A 23,217-nucleotide genomic window follows, 5' to 3' on the forward strand; every position below is an offset into this window, starting at 1 on the left:
GTTATTAGATGTTTAGTTGTACTTTATTTTAAGCCACCTTGCATCACATGCGAGGAGAAAGCTGTGATATTAATTGCGTAAATAAACAGCATAAGTTTAAGAAAATAATTTATTAGATTGCCAATGAAGGTGTCATCTAAGTCAATATATATTAGTTTTCTTGGCATTTTCATAAGCTGGTTATAGCATGACTGCAAGAGAGAGGATATGGTTCTAGGGAACTCTGTGATCAGTTGTAGGATAGCAAAAGTACTACAACAAACTTAGGTCTGTAAATCTTGTGACCCAACAAGATCTAATCGTTAGTTGATTAGGCTGTTGACTATATTTCTGCTGCATACTCATGAAGGGATTAATTTCTTTTTCTGGTTTGTATGAAACCATAACTTTTGTTATGGGAAAGTTGGATTTGCATAAACCCTAATTTATTCATAAACCAGGATCTGCTTGTGATTTCTAATCATGGTTTCCATGTAAACTATGGGTGAATATAGGCAACCAACATTTGCAACATCATAAGCTTTTTTGCCATTTTGATGCTTTTACCAACTGTAAAAGTGCAAATGTGGGGTTTATTTTCATCATAAATTCTGACTGTGATAAAGACCAGCAAGCCCCCAATTGCTAAAACATCCCGTATTTACTACTGGTTGCTTGTCTGTTACTTATCTCTGTCAGAAAACACTGAGTGGGGAGATACAGCATTTCATGGTTAGAATAATTTAAGGGTGCTTCTTTTGGCTCTTTTTTTCTCCATGGTTTTTGGATCATATGTTCAGATATTTTTCAAAGGTTTTGAAATATTTAAATATTTGCAGTTATTTTTTACGTAACGTTTAGTGTTTAAAGATGTAGTTATAACTTAGAAGATGATTCATTCTTTTGTGAGGCGACTGAGTATTGTGCACCAATATGATTACAGTTTAAAGTACACTTTCTGGAATGGGATGGATTGTTGCAGCATGTACACATTGCAAACACAGCAAAAAGACAGCCAAGTTTTGTTTACAAACATGTTACAACTTAAAACCAATAGTGGACTTTGCAGACTTAAAGTCAACCCAGTGTCTAAATTAACTGTCTGCTTTCTTAAAAGAAAGAACTAGAAGGTAGTGATAGAGCCAGCAAAGCATAAAAGCAAGAGGTATATCTAGTGTCTTTGTTAGATTCCCAGTAAATATATCTCCTCAATCAGTATATATTAGATTATTTGGCATTCTTATACACTGGCTGTGGTATGACTGGAAAAGCAAGGATATGAGGCCATAACAAAAGAAGTAAAAACAGTTGTGCAGCATCAGTTGAAAGGCCTATCTAATCCAGGATTCTGTTCACGCTGGATCCAATCAGTTGTCCATGAGGAGCCCAAAAACATGCATCCTCCCACTTTTATTCTCCTGCACCTCATATATAGCATGGGGAAAGAGAGGGAGAATTTATTGTCCATGAAAAGGAGAGATGGAAGCTGTGCTTATGTCTATCTGTTTTTATGCCACGTGCCATTATGGAATGTTTTCTAACAATAATTTTCTGCCTACCGTCATTTATTCATTAAAGATTGTATACATTTCTTGAACGTGGTGTGTATGCCTAATTCTGTAATGCACCTTGTTGTTGTTTAACTGCCCTTGAGTCCCTCTCAACTCATGGCGACTCTGTGGATGAGACATCGCCATGACCCCTGTCTTCCACTGCCCTGTTCAGGTCCTGCAGGTTTATGCCCATGACCTCCTGGGTTGAGTCTAGCCATCTGACGTGCAGTCTTCCTCACTTTTCACTACCCTTTACCTTTCCTAGCATTATTGTCTTTCCTAATGAGTTGTGACTTCTCATGATGTGGTACAAAGTACAAAGCTTCAATTTGATCATTTTAGCTTCCAGGAAGGTTTCAGGCTTGATCTGTTCAAGGACCCATTGCTTGTCCTTAATTGAATATAATCTGTCTTGGGCCCAGTCCAGACAGGTGCGATAGGGCGCCCTCGTCACGTGCGAGGGGCAGTGCTTCTAGACGCCCCTCACCCCTCGCACGTGAAGAGGGCCTCAGAATGGTGGCGCCCTGTACAGATGGATGCCGCCATCATTACGTGACGGATGTCTAGCGTCCGCACATCACGGCACCATTGTGATGTCGTGAGTGCGCCATTGACCCACTGTAGCGTCATAATGGCGCCGCAAGAAGAACCCTTTGGTCTGGAGGCTGACCTTTGGTCCCTGCAGACCAAAGCTGGGCACCTTTTTGAATGGTCTGTCCCGCTCCTTGGTTTACATTCTTGATTTATTTGCTCTGTGTAGATTTTATTAACACAGTCATGGCATAGTTCTACTCTGGCTTGTTCTACATTGATTGTCTATAAGACCCTTGACTAACAAAGGGATCTCACTGGAATTTAGTTGTTGCTTTTTGCAAGGCTACTGCAAAAGTAGACTTTTTAAACAGATTTTTAAAAATTGAATCTTTACAAAAAATGTGCTGTTGTTGCTGTTGAAACAGTTAAATCACATCTTTAATGAGTGGTTTTAGATTTAGGAGATAGTCAGGCTTCTGTAACTTGTTACTATAAAATAGACAAGTCGTGTGAAACTTAAATGCAAAATAAGTAACAGTGAAAATAATTAAAGAGACTTATTTATGCCTTTGTTTCTTTGGTCATAGATATACTAGAATTAAATTCAGTAATGGAAGTCTTAAATCCAGAAATAGAAAGAAAATTCAACAAGATCTCTTAAATTAGGCACTTCACTACTCATATAAACTATCTTCCTCGCCTTGGGAAACCCACAATTGGGTCTGTAATTCACATTTCTTCATACTGCCTAACTAAATGAATTAGAATATATATTGCTACAAATCAGCCACTAACTATAGCAGCTTCGAATGTTAGAATTTGCCTTTTCACAAAGAAGCAAATGGGTGTTATGAAGTGATAAACCCAGTGTTTTTGTTCTTGAAACTCATAACAATGTGTTTGTTTTTTCTGGAAACCAGAGACATGTTGTCGCCAGTGTATACAAAATTCATTGTCTTTGTAAACAAGAGTTTTCTTCCTATTAATCTGAATATTAAAATGTGGTAAAGATGTGTAGGACTGGAACATTTTTCTGCCACCTTTCTCAGTTTGCTAGTTCTGAAATATATGTTGGCAACTGGACTGTAAATGTAACTTTATGCAACCTTGTGCTTTTCTAGCTTTGTTTGTTTGGAATGTTGTATATGTTTTCTTTGATCAATGGTAAAGTTACTTAAGAACAACGCTGTGAAGATCTGTGTGCCATTGCAAAACACCCCCTCCCACACACACACAATTTCTTTAAACAGTATATTTTCTTGTCATTTTTATTCTCAGGTGAGAAACCATTTCGATGTGACGAATGTGGCATGAGATTCATACAGAAATATCACATGGAAAGGCACAAGAGAACTCACAGTGGAGAGAAGCCTTACCAGTGTGAATACTGCTTACAGGTAATTTGACAAAGGGAGGACAGAACAAAATAGTTTAGAAGAAATTGTGAAAACACTGGCAAATGTAATTCAAAGTGAAATGATCTTCATTAAAATAAATTAATACCCTTAGTCAAATGAAGACATTATGAACCTGTTTTACCATTATGATATTGATTGATTTTAACATGTGCATCTTACACTAAAGAACCACTTTAGCTTACATTGTGAATACCACATATTTTGTGAATATAATCAACATTTTTGTGAGAAACATTGCTCTCAGAGTCACTGTCCTCATTGTCTCTAATAATCTTTTGATAATTAAAACATTGCTGCTGAGATATATATCTCAGCAACAATGTTTTAATTATTAACAGAACATTAGAGAGTATAATGGTAAAACAGTGACTGAGAGCGATGAATGCTAGTAGGATGGGGCTTTTATGTGCTAGCCTTTCCCACAGCTGTGGATGTGGTGAGCTGTCATAGAATGGTCTTTATGTACTGCAGGGGAGTTCTGTTAATAAAGAGTTAAGGGCCAAATTTTTTAATAATAACTGAAATTGTTCCAGTGTGAATGTTGACTTTTTATCTTCTGACAGACCAGTTTTCACTCTGACTTTGCTACCATTAATTCCATGTGGAAACATTTTAATTTTACCATGTCAGCAAAATCACTTATGCAAAAACATTATAGTATCAAAATATGTGGCTAGGCCAGATGGCTCTTAGTTTTTCTCTAATTCAAAACTGTCCCTTGTAGTTCTTCTCAAGGACTGACCGTGTATTGAAACACAAACGTATGTGCCATGAGAACCGTGACAAGAAGCCGAACAGAAGTGCCACCAAACTAGGCCTTTTGTCTCCAGATGAAGATCAAGGCTTCCCTATGCCTTTGAAAGACAGCTCTTTGCCAAAGAAGAAAAGGCAAAAAACTGAGAAATTGAAGTCTTCTGGGCTGGACAAAGAAAGTGTGACTGATAAATCTGAACTTAAAAAAGATAAAAATGATTTTTTGCCTTTGTATGCTGGCAGTACTAAGATAAAGGATGAATACATGGTGGCTGAATATGCAGTTGAGCTACCACATTCGTCTGTCAGTGGAGGGCACTTACAAGAAGCAAATTCTGGAGAAATACATCCGCCTAAACTGGTACTCAAAAAAGTTAACAGTAAGAGAAGTTTGAAACAGTCCCTAGAGCAAAGTCACTCCATTTCATCCCTAGCCTCTTATGAAGACAGCAAGGTTTCAAAGTTTGCCTTTGATCTGGTGGACAACAAAGTTCTGTTGGGCTCTGAAGGCAATGCAGACATTGACCAAGTTGATACTTTGCAAGAAGGTCCCAGTAAGCCTGTACACAGCAGCACAAACTACGATGATGCAATGCAGTTTTTAAAGAAAAGACGGTATCTCCAAGCTGCTAATAGTAACAGCAGGGAATATGCCTTGAATGTCGGCACCATTGCCTCTCAGCCTTCAGTTACTCAAGCTGCTGTTGCAAGTGTGATAGATGAAGGTAGCACAGCATCAATACTGGATACATCAGGACTGAGTGTAGAGATTAAAGGTAACCATGACAAAAATGTCATTCCAGATGAGGTACTTCAAACTCTTTTAGACCATTATTCTCATAAAGCAAATGGCCAGCATGAAATAGCTTTTAATGTGGCTGATACAGAAGTGACTTCCAGTATTGCAATCAATTCTTCTGAAGTATCAGAGGTCACACAAGCTGAGAATGTTGCAACAAGCTCTCAAGGTTCCTCATCCGATAAAGCCAGTATGTTACAGGAATATTCCAAGTTTCTTCAGCAAGCTTTGGACAGAACTAGCCAAAATGATGCCTATTTGAACAACCCAAGCCTTAATTTTGTGAGTGACAACCAGACTCTTACAGGGCAACCAGCATTCTCTGCTATAGACAAACAGGTCTATGCATCTATCCCTGTCAACAATTTTCGATCAGGAATGAACTCTCCATTAAGAACAACTCCAGACAAGTCTCATTTTGGACTTATTGTTGGTGATTCCCAGCATTCTTTTCCATTTTCAGGTGAGGAGCCAAATCATTCTTCCTCATCCTCTACACAAGACTTCCTGGATCAAGTGACTTCTCAGAAGAAAGCAGAGGCACAGCCTGTCCATCAAGCATATCAAATAGGTTCTTTTGAGCAACCATTCAGGGCTCAGTACCATGGAACAAGAGCTGGAATATCATCTCAATTTAACACTGCTAATGGGCAAGTGAACCTCCGGGGGCCAGGGGCAAGTGCTGAATTCCCAGAATTCCCCTTGGTGAATGTAAATGATGCTCGAGCTGGGATGAACTCTTCACCTGATGCCACAACAGGCCAGACATTTGGCTAAGCTTTTTTTTTTTTTTAAAAGAAATAACATTGGCACTTTAGCACAGGTCTGCTCAGCTGAGCTTGTTCTCTCTAGGATGGAGTCCTATACAGATTTAAGGCCTTGTGTTACAACAAAAAAGTAAACTGGTACAGCATATTGGTAACTACTTTTTGTTGTTGTTGTTAATCGCCATTCTTTGTGAATTGCCTTACAAGTGGGTATCCAGTGATAAGGCAGATGGTTTTTTGTTTTTTTTTTTTTTTGCTTATTTGAGATCAGGAACTTGCTATGTTGAGATTTAATACCAGATGAAACAAACCAAAAAACCCAGATAAGCTGTCTCTCCTATAATAGTTCTGTAGTTTGGCAGTGTTGATTATTTTGGGGACAAGAATAATTATTAGATCATTCATATTAAAATTTCCTAATTAGTTATTCTAGCCATTGCACTTCAGCAGGGTATATGAATAAAGTGTACAAACAAAGTAAACTGAAAATTTAAATGTTAGTGAGGAAATTATGATTAGACAACTATAGTACTTTTGGGGAAAATATCACTTTCTGGCTGCTGTACAGGAGCAATCCATTACTAGTGTATAAGTTAGAAAATAAGAAGTGGCACAGATAATATTACAGTTATTGATTACTTTGCATTTTCTCTTACTATACTTTAGGGAAATTAATGTTTTCAAGACACACACCCCTATTTAAATGCTCAAATAATAATTTAAAAAGTATTGCATATTTCTTTGTACCTTTAAAGTTGAACATAACTTTTTGAAGTTTTCCCCTCTACATGATAGCTGTCAAGATGTTCAGGTTTTAGCCAAATGCTTTGTAGACTACATTCCCTGTTTCATAATATCTATATAAATCAAATTTCAGGATTTAAATCTTCAAATCTGCAGTAATTGACATTAGAGCACTTAGATTATTTTCAATATTTTTTCATTCTCAAGAATAGAACTATTTTCTACCTTTAGACTCAGTATGGCTACATCATTTTCACACTTTTTTAAAAAAAAATGAGAATTAATGGGATACCTTCTCATCTCCTCAAACTTGATCTTACCAACAAATTTAAATTTATTAGATATAGAAAATTACCCCAGAAAAAGAAGGAAGTAAACATTCTCATTACATATCTCATTGCTGGGCAATGACCGTAATAAAGAAATTCATTCATTCACCGCAGTGAACAGTTTCACTGTGGTTTTGCCAACTAGAGGTGATGAGTAAAGAGAAACAATCAAAAGATAACTGGTCAGAGTTTTACTTAATTTCATGTATTAATATATTTTAACTTTATTCCTCTCTTATGTAGATATTTTAATAGTAGGCTGTCTTGAGTTATATAGTGTGGTGCAACAATTAGTATTATATAAAATTTTAAAATGGTGTGTTTTGACTTAACATGAATATTGGGATAATTTAACTATTTTTTAAAAAAACAGAAACTATTTTCATCATATGAATGGGGTGTTTTACAGTAATCTTTAGCCAGTATTTTACGTAATGGCTGAGTGACAAGAACCTAGGTACCCCCACCATGCAAATCATCTAGGCAGTGAAGACTTATTTTAGAACATCATCTCTACTTTCCATCTCTTACAGAAGATATGTAGTCCAAATGATATCTCTCTCACAAAGAATTTGGTTAATAATAATAATACAACAGAATTTTCCAGGGAAATCATCACTATTAATTACCGTATATACTCATCTATAAGTCTAAAACTTTATGCCCAAAAATTGAACCCAAAATCCCAGGTCGACTTATTTATGGGTCACTATGGTAATATGATAGCAGCTCTTTCAGATTTCCCCATGCGGTGCAGAGAGGAGTTTATTTCTCTTTGGAGCCAAGCAGGAAGAGTCCTGAGGTGATTGATATTGCTGTTTGTTTAAGACTCCATCTCTCGCCTGTGCCTGGCTGAAATGAAAGCTGAAATGATGAAGCAAAAAGCCTTAATGAGAGTCTCTCTTGCCACTGAAGGAGCCTTCACGTTTTATCCTCAACCTATCTACAAGTCATGACAAAATCCATAATTTTGGCCCCAAAACCTGACCTCAACTTATACATGAAGTCGACTTATAGTTGAGTGTATACAGTAATTGAAGTATCTAATTCAGGTGGTCATTGTCTTCCTTGTGCCATCAGTGCAGTTTTAGGCCCATCTTTTAATATTTATGAAACTCATGAACAGTGTGTTACCTCTCTCAGATAAGCCTAAGAGTTTTCATAGATCCATAGTCATTCCTGTCAGTCAGAAATAAATTGTGGCAATAAGGTGTTGTTACATCCTGATTCTCGGTATAAATGGCATATAAATTGATTCATAGAAAAGTGATTAAAAATAACTAAAGATGCAAAGTCAAAATAGCTTTATTAATGATGTGAAATCTTTTTTAAATCTTATATTTCAACTTTTAAAATTTTTAGTTAGCCCCCACATTAAGCCAGCTAGCACACACTGTATGCTAATTTAAACTAAGTATCTCTAGCATAGCGTCAAAGTACCTCTTTTTCTATAGTTAATAGCGGATCATGATCCCTAAAAGTTTGCTGGAGGAAGTCGCTTGTGAAATTTTAGGGCGCAAGCACAGATATTAAGACAAGATCAGTATGCGTAGAGCAAAGATTTAAAATCTATATACAGGAAACAAATAGATACTTCTTTGCAAGAAGTGAAAAAGTGAAGGGAGAAATGAGGAAGGAATTCTGGCTAGGATGTCATGAGCCTTTTATTCTTGTGGCACATACATTTTCATAACACACACCAGAGCTTTTTCGATTTACAGTAGGCCCTTGGTATCCACTGGTGTTTGGTTCCAGGACCACCATGGATAACAAAATCCGTGGATGCTCAAGTCTCATTAAATACAGTGGCATAGCAAAATGGTGTCTCTTATATAAAATGGAAAATCAAGGTTTGCTATTTGGAATTTATACTTTTTTTTTTAATATTTTCAAACCGTGGATGCTTGAATCCATGGATAAAAAAATCTCTGAATAAGGAGAGCCTACTGTATTCTTCTGACAGCTTCTGCATTTGTGTTAAGAACGGGTACTTTGTAGTGTCCCCAGTTTCCCATAGATTTTGGGGGGGGGCATGAGGGGGTTGTGCTGGCAAAAGGGGGGCACCAGAACCTAGAAATGTTCATAGGATGTCAGCCATGAACAGAAATTCCACTTGAGACTTTTCTGATCCTGCCCACAAAAATCTTGTTAGAATCTGGTCCTAAACTGTTTCTAAACTGAAGAGAAATTATGGCTCTTAATCCTTATTATTTTACAATTCTGATTTGTGTACTCATTTGCTGGTAATATTAATACAAATGATTTTTATGATGGGATAATGAATTATTAAAACACATTTAGGGCATCTTAGCGGTGATTCAACAGCCCTATTAAATCCAAATATACCATTGCGATTTGGTTAACAATCACTTTGAAATTGGATTTTATTGCAAATGTCCTGCTTTGATTCATTTTTTCAATAGTCTTATAGGTTTAAACTTTAATAGCTCACATTTGGGATGTATGTCTGGCCTTTCTCTTTCAATATTAATTTGCTGCCCCATTTATTATTTATATATACATAATTATGAAGGAATTGGGTTTTGAGCTTATAGCTAAAATTGCCACCTTATCTCCTGTTTACCTTAATGATGCAGGGTTGTCACGGGTGAAACATAGCATCATGTATTGCAGTGCACTAGGGTTCTTGAAAAAAAAAATAGGTTAGATGGATTTGTTTTTCATTTCTGTTGAATCACCTCCTGCCTTTCCTGACAAGACTATTAGAAGACTCCAGCAAGTTAGCAAGGGTTTGAGAGAGGAAATAGTTGAGTGATCTGGTGATTTCTAATGGGAATGACTGATAATCCCCACACAAGATGGTTTCTCTTATTTCTCTTCTGTGATATAAAGTCTTGTAGTTGAGGTCTTACAAAAGTATAACTGTAACTTTAACCAAACATATCGCAGAACATTGTACAAACACTGAATACTAAGCCACAATTGTCAGAATGAAATACTTGTATTGTCATATGCCTTCTTTTGTTTGCTTATTTATTTTGTGATTTTTAAAATGGGTTTTCAGGTCACTAATGTGAATTAATATGCTTTTAGTACAACTGTTGGCTTTCATTTCCATCCATACTTTCGGGTTTATCTTTTGAAAAAATTCCATCTGGATACGTACAGCATATTCCATGTTCCTTTTTATGATGTGTGTATCATGTTTCTTAAATATTTGAAGAGGATCAAGAGTAGATCCAACATCAGCCTGCTTTAATATTTCAGTATTAACTTGCTTTGTATTTGTAAACTTGCAACCTAAAATGTTATTGGTTAAGAGACTGGGTTCTTTTGCAAGTTTCAGGAGAATAGCTATTAGCATATAGTTCAGAACTTTAGAAGGCTGAAATGTGCTTGTGATCTGGGTATTTTGGTTGGTCAAAACTCATGTAATTTTTGCAATTGATATGATTATTAATAAAGCAAACTATGTTTATGTTTTCTTAAATTATGCTCAACAGAAGCCTTGCAACTTTGGAAATGTTTTCATTTTATGTTAGTGCATGTATGCTAGATATGTAGCACATTTAACTTACTCCCTTTGCAACAAATATGTCCTGAGAAAGTATTACAATGATGGGGAAGTGTTTTCATGTTTTTTTTAAAAAAAACTTTCATTTTTTTCAAACAAATTTGTTTCAGGGAAATTTTCTAGTTGCTTTTCCTATACATATATGAATCATTGTTTCCTCTTTTCAGTAATAATTAAGAGAGAGAGAGAGAGAGAGAGAGGGATCTTCTGGCAGTGATCACAACCTGAAGCAAGCAAATCTTTCTCAGAGTTCTTTCTTGCTTTCTTTATCCCAGTAGATGGAAAGTTAAAAAAAAAAAGTGTAAATGTTTATTTTATTTTTTTATGCTGTAAATATGAGTTATCAGATAAGGATGTACCTATGATTGAATCTTTGATTCTGCACAGTTAGAGTTTATATATAAAATATAAATGTGTCTTGACAATCAAGGACTTACTGTCAGTCTTCCTTTATGATGTTTTATTAATGTTATGCATTCCATTTGTTAGACTTGAGTACCAATGTGGGAATTTGTATTGTCTGTAAAGTATGTAATGTTTTTACAGCTTGTTTTTAAACAAAAAAAGGAAAAAAGAATCTTGTATATAAACAGATTACAGTACTGCTTTATATCAGAAGGCATATGATGTACTGTATGTAAGCAATAATGCCTAACAATGCTAACTTTGCAAGTAGCATAAGGATAGCTCCAAAAACTGTTTGGAAGAGTTAATAGCTTTGTTTAAATTAATATTTTTAATCAATAAATTCCACTTTTTTCTTTGTAGTATAACTTTGTTTACACAGCACAATCTGAGTTGTAGGGAGATCTATCATTAGATCTATACTGTATCTGCATACAAATGCATCATCAAATGAGTGGGTCAACTGCAAGATGAAGAAGACTGTAAAAATTAGCATTCATATCGTGGAAGAAAGAATAGGGTGGTTCTTCGATACTACTACTGTGCTGATTATCCTTGTAATTTAATTTTTAAATCCTTTTATCCTGATAAGGATTTAGTATAAATCGGGTTTATTGATAACAAACAGTGGTTTGGTTCATAATTCACATTGCATTTAGCATTGTAATGGTTTATTTTGACAGTTATTTTTTGCCATAGGAGTTAACAGCTGTTTAGATGAGCTTTATTTCGTTCAAGCAAAACAAAACAAAAAAGTCAACCTTAGCTAGATTTGAAGTGTTCTTTTAAGATGTAAAGAGCAACAGAATTATTTGAAATCATCACTGCTTTGGGGGGAAACATCACCGATTTATAAATGTATAACTTACATTTTTTAAGAGGAAATGTTTTTAAATGCTAGTCATTTATATAATACGTGCTTTGAAGGATTTGCTAGTTCACTTCTGTCACTTTTAGTACACTGGTATCTTTTATATGTAATGTATGCTTTTTATTATTGTAGCAAAGCATTTCAGTAGAAGGAATTTTGCAACAGTGTTGGGGGAAATTTTATGGTTGGAAGCTAATTATCCTGGATTCTGTCTCTGTAGTTTTGTCTTTATTTCTAATGATGTCGGGCAAAGGACTTTGGCATTCAAATAAACCCAATTATCTACTTTCAAAAAAGGTTATATTTAGTATATACTATACTGTGTGATTTGCAGTTGAGTCCATAAAGCATGATAACTTCAGGAGGAAGGTACAACAAACTGAATGCTACAGCATGGGCAGGAGAGACGGATGCTTTTGTACTGCATTTTCTGACATTTTCTTTTTCTTGGAGTCCATATGCCTTGTTTGTCTTTCTGTTGTTAGCATTCCCTAAAATACTGGCAAATGAGACCTATTTCAGTGGTAATACAGTATTACTTTAGCTTACAATTACAGATCTGTTGGTTTTACTGTGAGTGTTGATTTTTTTAAAAAGCCAATTAAATTCCTAGTTTAAATTTTAAAATGTATAATACAGATCCTTTTGTATAAACCTTGAAAGTATGAATTTGTGTGAATATTTTGTATTTGAAATAAATTAGGTGATTGAGAATTCCTGAGGAATCAGGAATTTTGTGATGATGAAGTGTGTTTGTGTAGTGGTTATGTATGGATTTACATTCAAAAACTGCATGCCTTTTTTTTTTTTTGAGATGTTGAGAAATTATTGTAAGTAAACCTGGCACACTGGATCTAGAGTTTTCAAAATATATATTTGTTCCTTAATGGAAGTGAACACACCTTCTTTTACCTAATCAATATTTCTAAATATTTAAAGGGACTAGAAAGTGCCAATGTCAGTCTCACATCTCTCAGTTCATATAATGTGTCCATCGGTTGACTCCTTGTTTGAGCTGACTAAAGGTTGTAGACACATGAAATTCAGCCTGTTTTTTTTTTCAGAGATGAAAGTGACATTGCAGATCCACATTGTTTTTCTTCCTTTTCTGTGAATTTGCTTGTTCCTAGATTCATATTGCAAAGAGGAAGGCCTGCTCATAATATCAAAGAAAGCTGTAGAAAGGAAATAAACTTACACTAAAATAATCAAAATAAGATTAAACGCAAAAATGAGAAAGGATGTTCAGTTGAAATGTTGATATTTAGTATGGCACTGATAATTTCTCATTTTCTCTGAAAATTTAAAAAAATGAAAATACTTCTAAAATATACTAGCCAATAAATAAAGAGCTTCTTTGGAATAGAAGTGAAATAGTGGCCAGAAAGGAAATAGAGGAATGGACAAGACCAAACCTTCTTCATGATAGTAGCGGAGAAGGTATCTAGGTTGCTTTCCTGTATTGTCAAAAACAGCAGCAGCAGCTCTCTCTGAGCAACTCTACCAGTTATACCAGTACAGTATACTGGCTTTGGGATGCTTGCATGCTCCCCCCCCCCCAAAGTATTCTAGTTGCTAGAATAGTCCAAACTGCCTTCTACTTGCTTAAATAATGTAAACAAGATGGCACAAAAATAAGCAGACGCACATTTAAAAATTGTGCAAATTCATACTTTCTCATTTTTCAAAGTGCTATGCATTCAGTGATGAGTAACAATGTGGTGTAGTGGTTTGAGTGTTTCACTGCAACTCTGGATACCAGGGTTTAAATCCCCACTAGGCCATACAAACCCATTGGGTAACCTTGGCGATATCACGCTCTCTCAGCCTCAGATAAGGTGAAACAAACCCCCTCTGAACAAATCTTGCCAAGAAAGCCCTGTGATAGAATTGCCTTAGGGTTGTCATAAGTCAGAAAAACACTTGAAGGTACACAACAACAACTACTCCAGGTTTTTCAGCAGAAAAATCCTCACCAGTTGTAATGCCAGTAAAAATATGACTATTATTTATTTATTATTTATAAGTTAGAAATGACTTCAAGGCACACCACAACAACAACAATATATACCTGCAGTAAGTCCAGTATTCTGACTGAGTTCTCTGTGGTTAACATCTTGTTGATAGATAAAATGCAGTATGAATTGGCATAAATCTTCAAGGATAAATTGAAAGATGTACTGTACTAATCTGCAGAATAACATACAGTTACATAGAATTTATCTCTTTTAAGTGGCATAATGGTTTTCACTGCACTTTGGCATCCTTTCCTGATGATGAATTTGAGTTTATAATACAGTACCATTTAAAATGTATGCTCAGGTTTATTTTTTAAAAATCTGTCAAGTGAATGTATATTTGCAATGGTTGAAATTTCAGTGTGCTGGAAAATAAAAATACAGAACCTGGCTTTATTAATTAAGGCTCACTAGAGAGATTTTTCACAAACATTTACTATAAACTTCTGGAAGAATGTATGTCTTCATACAGTAGATACTTCATTCTTTGGAATTTCTGTGGTTAACAAGTTTCACTGTGGATTCTGAAATCCTGAACACTGTACAGATTGCACTGCAACTCATATATGGATAAGACTGTACCTATTTGTTTCTGTCTTAGCAGAACAAACACTACCGACGAAATAGGTCCTGCCTCATCCTTCAGAACAGATTTGAGGGTAGAGGAACCTGTATGCAGAAGAAAGAAAAATCCCACTGCACAAGTAGATGTCAGCATAAGGGGAGATGAAACCTTTTAAAAATTTTTTAGAGGACACTGACGTACTGGTTTTGCAATGAGTTTTCACCTATATTTGTAAGAGATTGTCCTTTCTTCTATAGCCAGTACAGGGGAAAATCCCAAACCACAGATGTCTTCATTGTGAAAAATGCCTTTCCCCACCTCCCACCCCATTTTCTTTAGATTTTTCTATAGGGTGGCTTTTTACTTCACTGAATGTTTTTCTTTTAGACTATGTTCTGTAACTTTTTGGTAATGTTCGTATTTTTACAAAATTTCATCAAAATTCAACTTACGGTTTCATTTAGGGACTGATAATCCTTTTCTGTGAAAGTGATATAATTGGCATCAAAATTATATATATTCTGAGCACGTAAATAGATTGGATCCACTGATGGAAGGGCTATACTCATCCAGTTTGACTCAAGCTGATTTTCAGGGATACTCCTCCCAGCTCACCCTATTCAGTAGGATTCTCTTATGTAGCATTGCTGATATTGGCAGGAATATTTTAATCAAGACTATTAATAAATCGGAGGGGAAGGGTTCTACAGACAAAGGCATTTGTGATTCATAGGACCCAATCATCCTATTAGGACTTTATAGTTCATGAAGCAGTAACTTGAGCTCTGTCTTGAAGATCAAAATCAGCCAAGTTATAGTGTACCTTCATAACATACTGGTATAGTTAATATATAGTAGACTTGAACAGAGCTGTGCACATGAGCATAGATACACAATTATAAAAGAAGCAGATAACTACAATAAAATACAGTAACCAAAAGGAGGGCAAGGGAGGGGGGTGGAGATAGAAAAATGAATTTTTAAATGTTATATAAAAAATGCCTCTACAAAAATTTTTAAAAATCTTAATCAGGTTTTAGGAGGATTGTAAAGTTTGTGATTCTGTGTGTGAGGAGAATGGTCCAGAAAAAGGTTGCCATCTCACAGACCAAAAAATCATTTGTGAATGCAGCAATATTGTGATTTCTGAATAATTTCAACAGGAGTAAATAACTGATTGAAATTTCCCTTTCCTCTCTGTAGGAGTAGGAGCCTGTTTAGATCTTAATCATGGTATCTAAACCTACTTCCAAAGAGCAAAACACCTTTTTGATGATTTTATGAAGAGATCCTGGCTTAAGAAAGTAACTAATTTCCCCCAAATCACAAAAGCCACCAATCAACACTATCTGAATTCTGCTTCAGTTCCTGAACGTGCATATCACACCTAACAAGCTTCAAGCAGTAACTGAGATGCAGCATCACATTACACAGGACTTCATATATTAGTATGCTTTTGTGAATGAATTACTATTGATATACTTTTAAGATATTATCAGCTCAAATTCACATGTTCTTAATGAGCCATTGGAAGTTGCACAGATTGGTGGTCATGCGGGCTTCATATGGATCCATGAAATTTTTATAATAAAGTCCTATAAAAATGCAGCTTGTCATTAATTGGCCAGAATTATGTGTAGTTGGCTCATGATTTGCCACAGCCTAGAGCACTAGTGATGTAGATCTGACATCACTAAGACAAGGCAAAGAGAAAAGCAAAGATAGTGCAGTTTGGCTTCAGAAGAGTTCTTTAAAAGTACAACCTTCATGATTCTAGCAGAACTTAACACATTTTTAGCACATCTCAAAAGACCTGGCAAAGGATGAAGACCTAGCAGACTGAATGGAGACAAGGAGAACAGGCTCCAAGCACAAAGGACTGACAGAGAAACTACACAACTGGACATGCACTTTAACACTATTCCTGAGGCACATGTCTTACTTCGCATCTGCACTGCCAACTGTAAAGACAACGTGAGGCTGGCGAAGGGAAGGAATGGGAATGTGTCATATCCTCTATCCAATGCAGATGGATGCAGATCTGAGACATGAAAATAGGCCCTGAGATAAACAACCACCTCCTTGTCACACCTTGTTGACTGAACTTTGCTGAGAGCACTGGCATGCCTAAACTATTTAAGGTTTCCATTTTCAAAAGAGAGAGAGGAGCAGTACTGCTGTGATTAATAACTCCATTAGTAAGAAATGAATAGTGTCTCGGCCCATTTTATTTGTGAATCTGAGCAGTACAAAAATGGCTGTTGAGTGAAGCATCATGAATCCAAGTAATCTGGCATCAAAACAGAGTTCTACAGAAATGAAATGCTAACCTTTATATAGGTACTTGGTGTGCCTTCCCATTTCAAAAACTAAACAGAAAATACAGGTACACAAGTGCTCAAGTCAAGTTAAAGAAGGATATAAAAAAGATTGTATGTACAGCGCTGTGTAAATTTACAGCGCTTTATAAATAAAGGATAATAATAATAATAATATAAAATAGGGTTGTACATACTACTAAAACAAACCCACAGTTTGCCAGTCATAGAAATAATTATTTTGAAGGGAAAAGAAAGTGTGATTATACCAGTAATATAGGATCTGGAATTGTGCATCTTTTAGCTAAATTGAACCTGAAATAGATGTTTAAGGGATAGTGATTTCCCTTCAATATGATTCATGACTGGATAACTTTTCTACAAAGCATTATTTTTTTGATATGATGAGATACTGTCTAAGAATATGAAGAAAATTGATGTTTACTAATAGTTGGATGCACTGCTAACTGTGGAAATAGTAGTGATGTTTTTGGTATGTAAATGTGTATGTTTTAACTCTGGATTAAGCTTCTTAAAATTGTGCTCTGCAGTTACATATTTTTAATAATCCAGGATTCTGTAATTCTCTCACATTGAAAATTGTTTTTCTACTTGCAGTTTATAAGGTAGAGACAACGAATTGTCTTATTTGTTGACATCTGTCACTTCTTCCAATTCTTAGAATTGCAGAGAAAGGAAAAGGAAATTCAAAATATAGACCCTTCCCCCACAAAAGTTTGTTCCTCAGAACATTACAGGAAGGTTATCCATATGAATGAGGAAGGATGGTGTATTTTGCGTTTCCACAACCCGCACACATTTTTACTACATCTAGTCCATGCCTGTAGATGGAGATGGTGATTAGTTTCAAGTCTCCTCCAAACAACTTGTTCACTATTAGTGTGGCTTTGGAAATTAGCATCCACTTAGAGCAGAGATGGAGAATCCTTGGATTGCAGATGGCATGGACTTCAACTTCCAGATATCAAGTCCAAACCACTGATATTATAGCAACCACTTGGATAATAGAAGGAAAATGTTATCCTTACCCTTCTCCTCAAGTATAGCAGTTATCTAAAGGCATTCTCCCCACTAAATCTTTCACCATTATTAAGCAACTAGGATTTGTTTGGGTGTGTGTGTGTGGGGGGGGGGGGGTTCAGCAAGTGCTATCATCCTAGTACAGAAGCTAAGTAAACTCAAGTTGCTGCCATACATTCTGTGTCTGTTGACTGATGGCATTAATTCACAGGGTTTTCTTAGGCAAGGAATACTACATAGTTTACTTGGAAGTAAGTCCTATTGAACTCAAGGTTTCCTAGCACAGAGGCATATATACAGCTGCACTGTCTGATAGGAAGTGCCTGATGAGAATGCAACATAAACATAAACTATTCAAAGTTTGTGTTCACCCAACATCATTGTCATGATGAGTTGTGGTTCTCTGTGACATGGGACAAAGGATATCTGAGAACATTTTCAGTAGGATTACATGAAATCTATACTGGAATAGGCTCCAGTGTCTCAGTGAAGTGGCTCTTTTCCAGGACATCCCACTTAGCTTTATCAGTATCTTGAATGCCACATCTGCTTTTAGTTTGTAGAGATCGCTCTTCTTTTATTTTTTACTGTACTGTTTTCTGGCACCGTTTAAGTGCCCCCTAATCCAAGTTGCTGATCTAAGGCCTGTGATCATTCCTTATCTGGGGATGTATTTCACATGCTCTGAGCCTCAGGGACAAAGGCAATGGCAAATCCCTGAAAAGATTTTTCCAAGAAAACCCCATGATAAGTCTAGTTTAAGGCCTCCATAAGTTGGAAACAAATTGATGGCACGCAACAACAAAGAATTCTGTTGTACCAACTATGCTGATCAAGCACTATGTCAGCTGTGCCAGCCTTCCCTGTTATTTTGCCTCGCAAGGGGCCTTTCCCCACCTACTAAAGCCTTTGCAGTGGGCACAACACACAAAGACTAAGAAAAGCTGGGATGGGGTTCTTCACTCAGGGTGCTATCTCTGAACCCCCTTGCTATAAGCCCGTTCCCAGTATAAACCATACTTTCTCTTGCTTCACTGTACAGTATTCCATTTTCTGCACGGTAGGTTTTCAGTTTTCTGGGATGGTTTACTCTGTATATTTCTTATACTGTTAGATTCCTGGAGAAACAATGTTCAATGGTTGCATGCATTGTGTTTCTCATTGTGTTTCCTATGTGTTGCTCATTGACCTTGGGGACAGCTCAGTCTGCCTTGTCAATTTTTCTGGTTGTTTGGAGCGTTGTTAACCATCAAATATGGTTACTGCTTCTTTGGCTCAGATTGGATCATTTCCCCCAGCTCCTACTTTAAGCTTGCCAAACAAATGAACACCTGAATAGAGCAAACAAATTAGTTATCATCACAAATGGAAGGGCATGCAGAGAGAATATCTAAGATTGTCAAATTACTTTTGTCAGTTCTTTCACTATCCCCAGGTTACTCTTTAAACCACATCTGCAGAAAACTGGTTCTCCAAATGCTGTTGGATTTCTAGTTCCTCTAGTTCCTGGTTATTGAGGAAGAATGATGGGAGTAATTGCATAACGTCTGGAGAACACAGTTTCTTTATTCTTGCTGTAGACAAAGCCATAATAAAACATCTGCATGCCATAATCAAGCCAGCCCAAATTCAGAACTAGATTAGACCAAGAAGCAATGGACAATTTCTGGTTGAAAAAATTATTCTATTTCTAACACTAATGGTACGTAATTTCAATGGTCCATTTTAAATAGTTTCAAATAGGCCAAAATCTGAAACTCCATAGGAACATAAAATATTTCAGCCCCTCAGTTCTTCTAATGACTCACTAGACCTATGCTCCCAGCTGAGGATGATTTTGGATCCTCTTTAAAAAATGTTTACAGGACTTTATTGTTTTGCAGTACAATAGTAAACTGACATCTTGTAAAATATGCCATGGATACCCCAAAGGCACTAGATCCAATCTGATCTTGGAAGCTAAGCAGGATCAGCCCTGATTAGTACTTGAATGGGAGACCACAAAGAGAATAACAGGTCCTATACACTATGTTTCAGAGGAAGGAACTGACAAAACAACCTCTGATTATACCTTGCCTTAGAAAACCTTATGGGATTAATGGGGTTACCATAAATTGACAGGCAACTTGAAGGGCCCCCCCACACACACACATACTCTGTACCTGCCCTTTGAGGAACACGTATAGGACTTGAAGGAACACATACATTTACAAGATATTATGTTCCTTTGGAACAACTGCCTTCTGTGATAGTTCCCCCTGATGTGGCAAGACAGAGTGTCTGTTGCTGTAGCAATGTGCAGGCCTACAAATACTGCATGCCATTAGACAGCTGAGCTGCATAAATTCCTAGCCACAAATTACATTTATTGTCATATTGGGACAGTTGAAATCACAAGAAATATTCTTCAGGTAAATGCTGACTTTTGGGACAATTTAAAATGAAATATCAAGCTTTGACGTTGCTGCATTGACTTTGCCCACTGATTAACAGTACAATGCTATTTCTCTCTACTCAGAAGCACACTTAATTGAGCTCAAACTGGGTTTAGGATTGCAGTATATGAGACTGAACCAGCAAATGCCCATTCCAAATCTTACTGAATGAAATAATAAACTTGAATCCAGAGTTTGAAAAAGTTAACCTGTCAGACTACAACTCCCGGAAACATCAGCCAATCTGGTCAAAGTCAGTGTCATGTCGTATCATCTTTCCAGCCTCAACTCCCTTTGTGCAATATGTAGCTAATAGTTATATATTTCACAATATTTATTTTATTATTTTATTTGTATCCCACTTTTCTCCCACATGGGCCCAAAGTAGCTTATCTGTGAAAATGTGAATACATTAAATCAACAGAGCTAAGACGATCTGTAAAATATTTTTTTAAAAAGCATTAAACAACATTAATTTATAAAAGTTAGAAACCCTTGAAACCTTCCGTAATATTGTAGAAGATAGGATTATTTAGATGTTCCCTGCAAAGTATTCAGATAGTCTGTGTGAAGTAAGCATGGTATACAAATGCATTAAGTCACTTTTTAAAAATGGGAATAAAAAAAATCTAGTGATTATGCTTCAAATATTAGGAATGGAAGTATAATTCCTTGTTTAGCTTGGCAAGGAGTCACTAGTGAAACATCATCATTTTGGAGAGAGAGAAATTTCTTCCCAGTCCTTGTACTCTCTTGGACAAAAGAGGATTTGACTTCGGCTATTAGCTAAGCAAATACTAGTACTTTGGAAGGCTGAGGTAAGTATAGTTATATTAAGAAGTGGTCACTTCATTAATCTGGTATTTTCTGTGTGGTCTAGTGCACAGTGTCATAGCAATAACTAGCATATTTTAAAAAAGTACTTTCTGGAATCCTGTTGGATTTGTATTTCAACTTTGGTTTACTCTTGATAACTTCCTGGTGCTTAATCTGACTTTGCTGCATTGGCTCATGTTTATTCAGCATAGTTCAGCTGTGGACAGGAGAACAAGGCACCACAAAATGTAGGACATTCAAGAAAAATAGAGGGGATTGCAAAACCAAAAGCTAAAAACACTCATATAAATCCATGAAGCATGAATTCATATTTCTATGAGTGTTTTGAGCTTTTATTTTCTATCCAGGAGGAATCTCAGAACATCCTCCATATGAATTTATTTTTATATGAGTAGTTTTTAGCATTTTGAGCATGACTAAGAAGTATAAAATCATATTTATATGAGTGATTTTTAGCTTTTATTTTCTGTCCAGGAGGAATTCCAAAAAAGCCTTCCATTCAGAGCCTGACTCAAAAGCCTAAATTTATTTTTTACATGGGTGATTTTGAGCTTTTATTTGGTCATATCGTCCATTTTTCATGAAGGGTCTCCCTTTTGAGCAGGACACAAAGATGCATGGATTTATATTTCTGTGAGTGTTTTGCTTGCTTTTATATTCTGTCCAGGAGGAATTCCCTAAATGTCCTCCCTTTTGAGCATGGCCAAGAAGCATGGATTCCTATTTCTGTGAGTGTTTTGTTAGCTTTTGTTTTCTGTCCAGGAGGAATTCCAAAACATTCTCCCTTTTGACCAAGAAGCATGAATTTGTATTTCTATGAGTGTTTTTGAGCTTTTATTTGGTTGTGTCCTCCATTTTTCATGAATGCTTTCCGTTTTGAGCATAACTAGGAAGCATCAGTTCCTATTTCTATGAGTGTTTTTAGCTTTTGCATTCAGTCCAGGAAGAATTCCCTAAACGTCCTCCCTTTTGAGCATGGCCAAGAAGACTGTCTCTTTCTCTGAGGAGTTTGTTTAGCTTTCCTTTCTCCAATGCCTTCCCCATTTCTTTCTTTCGGGTGCCTTCTCCTCCTCCTCCTCCTCCTCCTGGGGCCAGCAGCCTGCCTTTCCCTGAGGCAGGGCCCTGGCTGCAGCAGGAGGACGAGAGCAAGCCTCCTGAGGAGGGCCTCCCTCTCCCCCTCCTTGTCCAGCCAGAGGAAGCAGGGCCACTACTACTACTGTAGTGCCAGTGCCACCCTCTTTCTTTCCTCCCGGAGGGATGCCCATGCCCACGTGGCACCTGAGCCAGAGCCAGCCCCTGCCCAGCCCCACCAGGAGGCTCCCAGGTGAGTTGGGCCTCTCCACTCCAGGTGAGGCTGCCCCTGCCCTCCAAGGCTTCCCTCCTCCTCTCCTAGGAACAGGACAACCAGCAACAAGGTGAGCAGACGGGAGGCCCCAGGGCTGGCAGGGCGGGAAACAGCGGGGGTCCTCCTTTTCCAGGACATGTCCTACATTTCCTCCTCCACTCCAGCAGGGATTCCCAAAGGTCCTCCATTCTGAGCCCAACCCAAAAGCATGCCTGTAACATTCCTAGGAGTGCTTTCAGCATTCGTTTGGTCACGTCCTCCCCATTTTTCTGGAGTGTCCTCCATTTTGAGGACGATTTTTAAAAACATGAATTGACCCTCCTGGGGGTGTTTTGGGGCCTTTGTTGTGCCGTGTCCTTCATTCCTCCTTTTGGGGCATCGCTGAGAAGGATTTCCAGGCGTAGTGTTTTTCTTCGGTTGGTTTTGTTTGGGTTGTATTGGTCCTCCACTTTTTCTGGAATGTCCTCCATTTTGACCAGGACTGAGAAGCTCAGTGTGACAGTCCTGTGAGTCTTTTTAAAAAGCTTTTGTTGGGCCATGGAAAGTCCTCCCTTTTCTTAACCAGGATTGAGAAGCTAGGAATGGAGATTCCTAGGAGTCTTTTTCGTTTCCCTCCTCCTCCTTTGTCCTGAAAGCTCTGGAGCCTGACTGAGAAGCAGGAGTTGGTCCCCTTCCTAGGAGTCTGTGGGGCTCCCTCCCCAGTCAGACAGCCAGGGAAAGAGAGGGGGGAAAGGGGCTGCCTTTCAGGCTCCACTGCTGGGTTCCTCTCTCTACCTCTCTGGGGCTGGTGGCCAGGGCTACTGGGCTGGACTGGGGAAACTGGGGCAAGGGGTGGCTCCTGGATCCAGGAAATGGCCAGGCCTAAATCAGCCCCAAGGAGGACAGGAGCAAATGGTAGCTAAAAACACTCCGAGAGAGAGAGAGAGAACCCATGCTTCTGAGTCCTGCTCCAAACGGAGGACGCTTGGGAA

General features: G+C 37.2%; 2 protein-coding genes across 6 annotated transcripts in view; both read left to right on the forward strand.

The window, feature by feature from the left end:
- ZNF148 (zinc finger protein 148) overlaps positions 1 to 14,105 on the forward strand; it is a 54,203-nt gene extending 40,098 nt beyond the window's left edge. For all 3 annotated transcript variants that reach the window (XM_042473493.1, XM_042473511.1, XM_042473502.1), the window contains 2 exons: positions 3,345 to 3,463; positions 4,209 to 14,105. In XM_042473493.1, coding sequence (XP_042329427.1) covers positions 3,345 to 3,463; positions 4,209 to 5,813 — 1,724 coding nt within the window. In that variant the 3' untranslated portion in view covers positions 5,814 to 14,105. The remainder of the gene's footprint in view (positions 1 to 3,344; positions 3,464 to 4,208) is intronic.
- Positions 14,106 to 22,142: 8,037 nt separating this feature from the next.
- The window catches only part of SLC12A8 (solute carrier family 12 member 8), a 98,531-nt gene continuing 97,456 nt past the window's right edge, over positions 22,143 to 23,217 (forward strand). For all 3 annotated transcript variants that reach the window (XM_042447113.1, XM_042447116.1, XM_042447117.1), the window contains exon 1: positions 22,143 to 22,316. The gene's annotated coding sequence lies outside the window, so the exon portion shown is untranslated. The remainder of the gene's footprint in view (positions 22,317 to 23,217) is intronic.

The sequence above is a fragment of the Sceloporus undulatus genome, chromosome 1 (genome assembly GCF_019175285.1).
Source record: "Sceloporus undulatus isolate JIND9_A2432 ecotype Alabama chromosome 1, SceUnd_v1.1, whole genome shotgun sequence".
NCBI classification, from domain to species: domain Eukaryota; kingdom Metazoa; phylum Chordata; class Lepidosauria; order Squamata; family Phrynosomatidae; genus Sceloporus; species Sceloporus undulatus.